General features: G+C 38.6%; 1 protein-coding gene across 2 annotated transcripts in view; it reads right to left on the bottom strand.

Annotated features, from left to right (window-relative positions):
• Positions 1–12533, bottom strand: part of SCAPER (S-phase cyclin A associated protein in the ER) — a 132160-nt gene that overhangs the window by 31147 nt on the left and 88480 nt on the right. For both annotated transcript variants that reach the window (XM_082005350.1, XM_082005351.1), the window contains exons 21-22: positions 7669–7898; positions 3709–3864 (exon numbers count right to left, since the gene is read on the bottom strand). In XM_082005350.1, the coding sequence (XP_081861476.1) occupies positions 3709–3864; positions 7669–7898 (386 nt within the window). The remainder of the gene's footprint in view (positions 1–3708; positions 3865–7668; positions 7899–12533) is intronic.

The raw sequence follows: 12533 nt of genomic DNA on the forward strand, positions 1-12533 counted from the left end.
CGTCCTGGACATTGCTACCGGACACTTGGAACTGGACACAAATTGCAAGACAGATTTATATGGCTATATAAACCACTGATATTTTGTATAAGGTCTATTTAATATTTTGCTTTATTTCAGGTTAATAAAAACGTCTCTACTGTCAATTCTGGCTACTGTCACCCTTAACGGTAAGCAAAAAAAGAGTAAAGCATTATCACAGCCACAATTTTCAACTCTGAGTATCAAATGCCAGGTTCATCTTTTGCTCAGCAAACAGAGATAGCTCAATATTCAGACGTGCTGCCTTTACACGATTTCTCACTACATATAATAAGGGACAATATCCTATTTTCAGCTCTCATGCTTTTTTTTTTTGTTGTGTTTGTTTGTTTTTTTTTTTTTTTTACTCCTCAGGGAGAAAGGAGCTCTTATCTGCATTGCTAGCAATGGATGCAACACAGCATAAGAAAAATGGGACTTGCAGTTGGAGGTCTCAAGTCCCCTCACTGATTCTCACTGTATAACAGATGAGGGTATAAAAATCATCAAAACAAGGTTCACATGGGGTTACAAGTTAGTAATGTTTTCAACAAATGATCTTTTATACATATCACACAGTGTTTGGAAAACGCGCTCTCACATCTACGGCAAAACTTCAGTTAAAAGAATCAATCTAGCATTTATTAGCCAGCATCAAAAATGAACATTTGAGAAGATCAATATCTACGTTAAATCTTTTTAAAGACCTTGACCATTAATGAAAAGAAAACCCCTCTCACAGTAAGATATGTTATAACATATGTTCAGAATAGATTCCCTCATTTCAATAACTTTTTATGACATTAAAATCCTCCAATTTATGTTTCCACATTAGCAAGACTTTCCTATATTGTATATAATCCATGATTTTGGACTTTTTTTTCCTAAGTCTACCACGGGAATAAAAAAAAGTATCTTAGTTTATGTCTTAAAATTTTATCATCTACTTTATATCAACCATACACCTCATTTAATATTTAATACTGGCATACATATACATGATACAATTTGAGTCTCTTCTCTAATTGCATCATTATTGTTGTGACATCTTGCGTGATGTAGACCTCCAGGTAGGTACTTGACTGAGCTCTCTTCCCTGCCTATAAAATTGTTTTCCATGAACTAACTGGGTATCAATTCAGAGCTTGGTTTAGAAACATTCCGCTACATAAATTTGGGAGTTTTATGAAATGTACTTGTGAGGAAGACAGGGAAGTCTGGATTCACAGCTCTTCCTACATGGGAGCTCCAGAAATGGCCTAACATACTTTATACCCAACCGGACAGGATCTCTTAATTGTTGAAAACTTGAGTTAGAGTGTTCAGCTTCTGGCCCTCTGGGGATACGGCAGATTACAGCTGCGGTAAAGTCTGTAGCAGCCTGCTGGTGTCTGAAGGCAAAGGAGGAGGATCACGCAGGGCTTGGCCGTTTCTAGCTCATACAGGATTTCGCTGTTGCGGGCACTGTGGACAGTTTGAGAGCCCCGAGGTGGTCCCGGTGTGTTAGCCACCCAGGGTCTGCTGTCCTATCAGCTTCCCACTCAGTGGCACAGCATGCTAAGATCTGCACGCAGTATAAAGAGCACTGTATAGAAATACTCTAATGCTTTTAATATGGAATGACAACTTTTTATATGATAAGTAACAGCCTGAAACAGTTCTATCAGAAAAAAACAAATTAATTTTGTGCCGCTCACAATCACCATCAAGGAGCATATAGAAGTTCCCAATCTGGAAACGATCTGTACAGGAGGATATATCAAAACAATTCAAAATTGCTCTTGCAACAATGGTGAAAGCCTGGTATTATTTTGACAAAACTTCTTTTCATGCTAGAGTGTCAGAGCGCCGGTGGTACTTGCTAAGCTTTCTTCCTCTCAGTAACGACTTCGAAAGTTTTCTGGTCAGAGTGGTTAGTTACTCCGATGTATGGAGGAGTATAACAGGGCATGTTTATTTGGTGCTCAAGCGCCTATCAACTGAGCTGGAGAATGAGAAATGCTGGATTCTGACTGAACACGCTGCATTACCTCCTCCTCCTATTTACCATGAATGAAAGAGGCATCTGTGTTTCTCACAACGCAAAGCCGCCTTTTCTGCTGCAGGTCATGTATCACACAACAGGTATTACTGTATTGTGACATATTTAAGAATTCAATAAATTTGAGCTCTGTTTCTGCCACCTTAATCTGTGTTTGGCAATACTTTTTCCCATTTAAATCACCTTAATACTAAGGACTTCTGTAACACAACAGAATTTCACTCTGCATTCACTTCTTAAATGAGAGTGGGCTCAGGTGATGAAAGACATTTAATTTAAATTGCCCTTCTAATCAGTTACACCAAAGCTTTCGATCGAAAAGTGAAAGACGACAGTTTTGAAATCTTCATGTTCATTCCTCTTGTTTCTTTTAAATCAAATGAACAATCCAACCCGGCAATCGAGAACAATCAGCGCCTTTGGATAAAATCCAAAGTGTTGCTGTTATATGCAGGTAGTAAGATCAGACACTTTTTAGTGCAACTGTGAAGAAAAACGCTCAACCCTCCAAAATTATTATTCTGCTACATAGCACAGACATTCTTCAAAGAAGTACTTGCACAGTGCTGTGTTATTTTGGGGTGTAAAGATCTCTACTATTTGGGTGAAGCATGTGCCTGCTTCAGAAAATTGCAAACATTGTACTACACTCTTATAGCTAGAACTATTATTCCACTGAGAAGGGTGATTTTTTTTTTTTTTTTTTTTTTTTTTTTTTTTTTAAAGTATGCATTTGACTTTTGGCAGCACTGTCCTGGAACGTGAAATGCCAAGTTGGCAGCTTTTAGAAAGGGAAATTTCAGTAAGTTGGGATGGTCTCTTTGGGCTCGTATTCCTTGTAGTTCTTTTTTCATGTGCATGTGTCCCTGAGTTAGCAACAACTGCTCTTACCTACAGCTTTGTGTCTTATGGTTTATCTACTCTACTTTTTCAACCCTAGCATCATTTTACCCTTCAGGAATTCATTACAAAGATCTGTCAGCCTTGTCTTTTCCTGAAATGTTTAACAATCTGACAGTGGTAGGTTCTAGTATATGCACCCCGAAGCTCTGAAACTTTGACTCTCAGTGTGTCAGGCTGTCCTGCGCTGTAGATTATAGCAGACACATACCTCGTACTCACGCCCCACAACGCCGCTTAGGTTACAATAACAAGCATTTGGCATTAGAAAATTCCCTGACAAATCTAGTAATTACTTTTCTTCACAGAAAATATAATTCCCTTACTGACGGTGGTATTTTAAAGAACAGGAGCTGAACTGGGCTGTTCTAGAGACAAATCAATTAAGAGTTGATTTTAGCTGATAATAAAATACCTTTTGAAGTCCTTAGGACTGGGCACTTAGAATTAGCAGTGATAAAACCCTCTCTGTAATGATGAGCAAAGGAGATAAAATTTGCAATTCTGATAAATGACTTACAAGAATCAAGACTCAAGTGCAGGTAACTAATTATAGTTCAACGGTGAAAGGGTGAGCGGAGTGAATTTCCTGCGCTGTTTCTTTACTGGTTATCACTGCGTGACTAAGAACAGTTCTGTTTACCAGCCTTGTCAGAATGCTTGCTTCCATGGACGCGGTGTTGGCACAGCTACAACGGCTGCTGCCTGATGAACGTATGTAGGGATGACAGACTAAGTGCACCTACCTTCCATTGACAGCAAAACATAACTGACATATTCCATGCAACACTGCTGTGGCATTTTGGAGAAAAGTTGCTATTTTGGGATTCTCATCAACAGGGCCTTGAATGGAGAGGAAACAGCAACACAGCTTGTCTATCAATCCTATGTTCACCACGTAACTAGAAACAGAGGAAAAACTGTATTAAAAAAATAGTCCCATGCCAGTTTTGGTAATTTCTGCTTCTCTACTATCAAACCATACAAAATGCAGGTTGTGATTTTTTTAAATACTTTTTCTGAAAGGGGTCAATAAAACAATTCAAATTGCAGTAACTTCAGATCTGGCTCTCTGTAACTATCAGTAGTTTTTGTTAAGAGACCTGCCTGTTGTAGGATAATTTGTATTATACTGTGCAAGAAAGATGAGTGTAAATGTTTATTTTAATCATACTGCTAGAAGGACAATGGAATTTTGCCATAGTTAAATGATTTATAATAATCTTGATAGCTCTGCCACAGCACAGTTTCTTTTTAGCATGAAGAGATAAACTTAGTAGAACACACTAATTCAAGAAGACAATGATGCTACCCAGATAATGTTTTATTGCAATACATATATCATAACAACTACTGCCCAGTTGTTGTTTTGGGTTTTTTTCCCCTTTAAAATATATGCAACAGTTAAGAGACTAATAGGACATGCAGGTAACAACCCTCTACCATCAGTATCACGATCAGGAAGGCTCCTCAGGAGCTCAGCCAAAACTCGATGCAGAGAAAACAATGCTAGTGACTTTTTTTTTTTTACTGAAAACTCCTCCTCCTCTTTTTATTATCAGAATAGATCAGATCATCATTTCTGATCATCATATCACTACTGCTGAAGTTTCTTCTTTGAAACTCTAACAGCTTGGAAAACTAGTCCAAAAAATTTGCTGTTTGTCCCTATACCAAGATGTCTCTCTCCACAGCAGGTTCTCTCATACTTTGATCATTATCAACTCCACTTAAACTGTGCACGCAGATTATTTTTTTCCCCATGTCGCTTTGCTGATACCGCCTAACTTCACGTACTTTCCTTTTTCTACCACAAGCATTCAGCTTCTCAGACTTTACTCCGTCTCAACTGTTCATTCTGCTGACTTACGTGACATCAACTTCCTTTGTGGAGACAAATATCCCACTGCAATCACCTCCTTCTGTGTACCCTCTAATTTTCTTTGTACTTTCCTCCACTCTTATCAAGTGGGAGAAACTTCTTGTCAAAATCGGAAGAACTGCTGTTATATCCTGTGCCTCCACCTGACTTAGACATGGGGAACCAATTGCTTTCAGACACCATCAACTGATTCACTCTTTTCACCCTGGTAGTCTGTACTAAACCAGCCTGTTTATTAATATTACTCCATCCTACGAGCTGTTCTGTCTACTTGCTTGTCAAGTCCTCTTGTTAGAGGTTGTCTCTTTGAGCGTAGGCTCCTTGAGATGGGAACACCATCGGCTATATGGTTCCAGAACATCAAGACCACCCTGACTTGACAAAGTATGGAACATTATTAAATAATTATGATTCTAGTAAATAAATAATACTGATTAGATGACGCTTCTTCCAGGAGCTGTACAAGTATTTATTAAAAATAACCATTCCCTTACAAATCTTGCAGTCTGATTTTGAAAAACCAGGGACTTTTAAGACTAGGGAAAAAAACCTCTCCACTTTTCAGACAGTGGTGTTGCTCAAAGACTCATCTCTCTTCAGGGCTAGCAGCTAGACCTTCTGCCAAAGTTTACCCTGCTGACACAAAGGTTTTGGAAGCAATGAAAGTAATTAAGAATAAAAATACACTGAAGTCTAACTGCAGTATGAAATATTTTTAAAGCTGCTGAAGTACAGCAGTTAAAAATACTTAAAGATTCACAAAGGTTATTAATTACACATTCGTTGCTCAGGTAAGTTTGTCTGTTCTATTTAGCAACATGAAAGGTTACCAGCATTCGGTTTCTTGCAGATTTTGATCTAAGCAATCCACCTGATCACACAGGTGGTAAGCAAGCTCTCCCGTACTAGCAGGATTCCAGGAACAGAGCTGGATGTTAGACACATCACAGTCACAGAGAAACGCTGAGTGCTAGAAACCTCTCTGTGAAATAGGAGGCGAGAAGAGGAGCTAAATAAAATACAGCTAATACCGATAGGTGATTCCTCAGAAAAAGGCACACCATTCTCATCAATATTCTCTTCCCTTTTGCCTAGGAACATCTTTACAGTCTGACCGACACCTGCAAAACATGTTCATTATCCCTCTTCCATTTCAGCCACCCCTGGACACAAAGCAGCTGCTCTTTTGGCAGAGAAGAAAGGGATGAGAGTTTTCAGTCTACTGGGACTGCTCTTTAATGGCTTCCAGAGACAATGAGAGGCTCATGAAGCACTCCCTTCCTTGAAGAACTGAGCATACCGGCAAGCGGAATGTCAAAGCCCCCTAACCTACTGCCTCCGTCTCCGAGTCTTTTTACCTATGGTAGCATAGTTCCAACATCCTGGCTACCCTTTTGACACCCAGGTAGCGTGTAGATAATTGTTGTTTATGCATCAGGTCTAGTAGCCCCGAATTAAAAAAAAAAAAAAATATTTCAACTTCCCTCTTTCTTCCCCATCCTCCTAAAACTCTCATTTAATCAACTCCACAAGGACATATGATACAATGACCTGGAGGTGAAAGATTCTCATTAATAATATAATTTGTCTCTTTTTGACTCGTTCAAAATGCCTTCTCTCTTTTTTTCCTAATTGCGCTATTACCTTGTCATCGTGCCTTTCATTCTCCATTTATAACCAGATCCCCTAAAGTGCCTCAGGTGAGGGACCTAGTTGGATTCTCATGTATCTTCTTATCTTAAGGGTATGCCTGTGCTTGGCCCAGTCGGTGTCAGGTGTCTGTTCAGCACAAACAGCAATACACAGACCTCCCACCCTCCCATTCATAAATGGAGAGAATAAAACATCCTGAAATTTCACACTCTTTCAAAACCTGTTTGAGGAGAAGGCAGGTTACATGAGAACAATCAAGTTTTAGAGGTCACTGGTATCTATGACAACTATTTGTTTTGCTTTCCTCCTCCAGCTGTCTTTTTTGTATCCATCAGCATCATACCAGAGTTTTCAAAGTCCGAAGATGCTCACCGTGACACATTTTCAACAGCACATAATCAGAATTTCATTTCTTCAGAGGGCTGAAGGTGTACTGATGACTATTTACATAATTTACTAGTGAAATTACACACTTTCAGCAAGTCTAATATATTGTCGGATATATATTAGTTATATATATTAGATATATATTCGTTTCATATATATACACATTAATATGTTCAAGTTCGAGTGTTTTTACCAAGGAATTAGAGCGTTCCAAGTAAAAATGAGCAAACCAACGTATTCTCTTTCGCTCTACTGTTACAACTCACTGAGTTACTTTGAAATTTTGCTCAAGAAATATACTTAGAAAAGAAAATTGCTATTAAAATATAGCTACATTATAAAAGTTAGTATTAGATTACGGGCATTACTGGGTAATCTTCATAAAAGGAAGTATGTATTTTATGGCAAGCTTATATGAATGCATGTATGACATGCAGGACCATGCAGGCAACGGGCAGACACAGTTGGCACAGAGGATTGAGAGATAACAATGAAAATATGGAAGCTGACTCCTAGGTAATTAGGAGGAGACTCCAACAGAAAGTCCAAAATTAAATGACTCTTGGTTTTCTGTATTTCTGTGTCTGCAGAAGAACATTTCTGTGTCTTTTTTGAAGAACATTTTTGTTTGAGAATATAGCATTTCAATAGTCTTCTTAACTACACACACGAACCACTCTTACTGAGTTAAGAAAAAAAGTGTTTGAACTCTTTGTTATATCATTGCAAATTTCTTTCTCTGTTGTAAAGAAGGTTTACAGAAATTTTTTATTTCTTTTTTAACCTGATCAGGTCTTGGACTCTGCTGTTGAAAGCTTCCACTTGTGAGGATTTACTTTTCACTTCCTGTAATATCTTCAGTGCAGTAGAGTGGCTGTTTCCATCTGGGAAGCTGGAGATTAGACATCTGAAAATCACAGCAGTTATCCTCAGAAGTCCTGTTGTTAAACCTTCAAATACCTGCTTATTTGCACTTCTGCCTGAAGGAGCATTATGGTCATCTGGAACGCTAACCTAAGTAAAGAGAAAAAAAGAAAAAAAAACAACCAAAGTTCAGTAAAAATAATAAAAGTTTGTAGAGAAACACTTAGAAAGTTGCATATGAGTACACCAAAAGTAATAATAAACTAACATATTCCAGCAGTGCTGATGGGCGTTAAAGCATTTCAGGCACAAGGAAAGGTCTATATCTCTTATGCAGATAATACAAGCTGAAACAGAATAAATCAATTCAAAACAGCATTTAGTGCATTAGAACTGAAGGAATCCTTATAGCAGTGGAGTGTTTCATTAGTATGATTGTGCTGTTCTTATGCATACACAGGATTTCTGAGGAGTCACTAGGAAAAAAAAATATTTTTTAAACTTGACTGCAAACGGACAAACTACGAGATGGTTCATTTTGACTACTACCTTGTGGTACCACAAAGACATATGAAATGTCTAGGATACACAAAGTGTTCAGTAATACAGAGGAAAGAGCTATTTTCTGTGGAAGGAATCGCATTTACAGTTGTATGGTAATCCCCTACCTGACTTTGGAAAAACACAATGTACCGTCAGAAGGCTACTCAATGGTTTGAGTCCTAAACACATAGCCCTACAGAAGCGAGTATTTTGAAAGGCAAAAAGTTCTTGTGACACAGCAGTTAGAACTGTGGCTCTTCACAGAAAAAGACAATACACTTTGCTGGCATCATCTTTGCAACGAGATCTACCCCCTGATGGAATTTCTCCTTCATAGCAAAACAAACAAACAAAAATTTTCACATTAGAAAAATTACAGAAATTTTTACCAAAAAAAAGGGAAATTGATTGTGATAAAACTCAAACTACGAAAAAAACTGTATCTGAACAGTACTAGTTTGCCCTTAGGAAACAGCACACTGAAGTACCTGAGCAGCAGGTATGACAACCCACAGGAAGGCCACAGGAGGTGGCATCTGGTAACAACGGCAAAGGCCGTTGGGGAAGACAAAATTTTTCCAGCCTACAAGGAGGTACTCACTTGTGCTGCTGAGCTTCTGCATAACTGAACTCAGAACAAATTCCATTACCTGCCAAGGTACACAAAGAGGGTTATACACAGTTGTTTTAAGCCAGGGAAAGAGGGCAACCTTCACTGAATTGAGACAGATTAATTACAGTGGTTCCCCATCACAGCCGAAAAAGCCTGCGAGATAATGATCTTTTCCTAGTGTCAGAACTTCTCAGTCTAGCAGTTTACTACTAAAGCCAACCTGAAGTATTTCAAAGAGTTAAGGACTCCTCAAAGGCAAGACGACGCTCAAGGTAAGGCTCCAAATCTTTCTTTGATACCCATTTCTCTTTATCCATCTTTTTTCAAAAAGAAAGAGAACTGCTGCATCTTCCAAAGTCTACAAAACCAAAGAGAGTCCTGATTTCTTAAAAAATGAAAGGTAGTTGAAGTAGAGATTTCTGCCAGGGAGGAAGGGAGATTAAAAAAAAAAAACTATCCTGACCAAATCTGATGAGAAGAATCCTCAGGGGAAAAAAAACCCCCCACAACTAAAAAACCTAAGGAACTATCTGAGAAGACAGAAAGAATTGCATCAATTCTAGGACACAGCCTGACGTACTGGTCATAAAGGATGACATGAGTAATATAGTTCCGAAAGATGCGATGGGAAATGCTTTCCACACACAAATCTCAAACCGGGCACGAAGCACGTCCGAGCACTTTAACGGATACTTTCATACTGTAACTGCTAAGGACAGCAGGAAAAACACGTCCTGTGAATAAGGCCTGAACATTTCGATATAGGATATCACCTGATGACCACTGCACTTGTCCATCAGACGTCAGTCAATCATGACAGAAGCACGCCATGCAGTTCTCTCTGAACAGACCTCAGAGGAACAGAATCCCAGTTTTCCAGATCATTAAACCAGAGCCCGCTCCTAAAAAAGGCAGTGAAGTTCAGATGTACAACACGCAAACCTGGAGACAAATCTATATGCAGGATACAGACCCGGAAAGAAATCCTCATGGAGAATGTAATTTTTTTTTTTTATTTTAGTTTTTTCATTTCTGCAGTCCGAGATAATTTAAACCAGCTGAAATTCTGCTCTGTTACGATCAAACGGCGAGCAAAGCGTGCGAAGTCCGGCAGTTTTACAGGCGGAATATTGGCAGCACAGACGCTTCGATCGAGACGCGGGCTCCCAGGTCCGTTCACTGGGCTTAACGCTGCGGCACGCCACGTACCAACAGAGCTCCGTGGAGGCACATTTATGAGACAGCCTGGGGCTGTCAACGCTGCAATTAGTGATCAATATTGGCTGCAATTTTTATTTTCATTCCAGGTTAAAATCATTTACACTTAGTATATGCAAGTGAGGTCACAGAAAATCGTTCCTCCCTGTGCAGGTATCAGGAGGGATTTGGTAACACTTGGTGACAAAGAACAACATGCGCATTTCTTTATTATTCATTAGCTCTGAGCCTTGTGTTGGTACTTAAAACTCATTGTAATAGTCTGTTTCTGGTGACGAGCCAAGTGAGCAAGTGAGAAGTCTTTAGCTGCTTATTCAAGTTCAATAGGAAAAATAGTATTACGTTGCTCCAGTAACTTCTGTTGACTAAAATAATTCGTGCCTAATGATTTTAATTGCTTACTGAAACAGATGGATTAAGCTTTGCACTGTATAAATCAATTTAAATGTGGCGACTTTGCACTAGGAACACCAAGTTTTAGAAATTGCTAACAAAAGCTATTCACTGCTTTTTCACCAAAGATAAAAAAACGATATATAACTTCTTTCTTAACAGATTTAATAATATTTTGCAGTAGAGCCTTCCATTTGCTGTAATGAACAGTCCTATAAACAGATAATGTCTCTTGTTGCCTTCTAGTTGAATGTACATATGAGAACTGTATTTTCTAAGTATACAGCCCTTAGCTACACAAGTTCATGCTTTCATATAAAACTGTGCTACCTAATTAGTTAAACAAATAGATCTGGCACTCTTAATACAATCATTTATTCCAGAGCTGATTTTTCACATTTGATTTTTGGGAAAAGACTGTACAAATGTGCTTTTATAGTGTATGTCTAAGAGGTGATAGAAGGAAATACTGTTTTACAGAAAATGGGTAAATTTGAACCTAATTGCTACTTCAATATTTTCCGTTTGTATGAGCTCAAATGAGTGACAAAAGATCAGCTCTCTTACTGAAGAAGTAATTAATGTGCTAGTGTGAAAATGTGTTGAAATTTATGTTCAAAATTAATTGGGGTGCTTGCAAACGTGATGTATTACTTCACTTGTTGATCATTACATCAAGCAAGGGGGTAGGAAATCTTAAGATTTAATAGTGTAATTATGAAAGCTTTCAAACTCTGGTGTCTTTGCGTTGATTACACAAAGAGTTAATGTTATTCAGAGAAACTGCATTTGTTCAACATGGGCTTTGGAAGAGTAAATGTTAAAACATTAAACATTTTTTTTCCTGAGGTTTAACAGTTTAACTGACACAAAGCTACAGGTACGATCACATACTTAAAACTGACTTGTCAAGTAATTGATATAAAACATTTTTAAATCACAAAGGAAAATAAGAAAAAAATGTAACTATTGTTCAATTAATTGACACAGCCAACATCCGGATGCTATTTTAGATGACTCCCTTTGCCAGCCCTAATCAAGACTCCTACTTTCTTTAAATCAATCGCTGAACCAGAACGCTCCGATGACCAGATTCCCAGCCCTGGTACAGTCTCCGTACAACTGTTAAGCCATTCAGCAGAGAATTCCCCTCGTGTAGGGATTCCCCTGCCTGCGCAGAGCTGCCATAAGCTCTCGGCTCTGCCCAGCATCTAGGACTGAAGCCTGCAAGATGCTGAACAATATGGCCCCAATCCAGCAAAGCACTTAGGCACACATTTAATGTAGCTGAAAATGTTACTCCATTCTGACTCATGTTGCCTGAAGTACCTCTGCGTATCGAGAGCACCATTTTTTTCCTGTGCTAGCAAAAAAAGCAAACAAAACCCCCCAACAAACAGTTTCCAGTTAACAACGTAGAGCTCTGTCACTGAAAACTCATTTATGGTTTTATTTGTTTTGTTAAAAGCATAATCCTTCAGAGACGTGAAGGATTTTAAATAGTAAAGTGTAAAGTTATTGGGCTTGCCTCAAAAACACTCCAGAAAATGTGTATTTTCAAAAGAATAGCCATGGGATGTCAGACTTTCTATGTACTGACTAGTGAAGAAACGGAAATGGCCCAGGAAGTCTATGGGCTTACGATGGTGCAGATGAAGGTTCCACTTTTAGATTCCCTACCCCTCAATACTTTAATATGTCATTATTTCTCCCACCCCAGCACTATTTTCAAAATTTACTACAGGATTAACACACTGGCTTCCTACTGCGGCTAATCAACAAAATATTACGGTTTTGGTCATTTAAAAGTTACATTATTAAAACAGAAAGAAAAAGACATGAAGTTTTTACGCTTTTTGACATTGCCAACACTGACTGAACTGCATTAGGAACGGCCCAGACCACAGAGCTGACATCTAACCGAGGTACTTTTTTGCCAGCCTTGATAATTCTAGATGCTGGTCCTCAGGTCTCCAACTAGATTCGAAAGCAGAGGGAGGGTTTTTAGATCTCTTAGT

The sequence above is a fragment of the Phaethon aethereus genome (genome assembly GCF_964289735.1).
Source record: "Phaethon aethereus genome assembly, chromosome: 12".
NCBI classification, from domain to species: Eukaryota; Metazoa; Chordata; class Aves; order Phaethontiformes; family Phaethontidae; genus Phaethon; species Phaethon aethereus.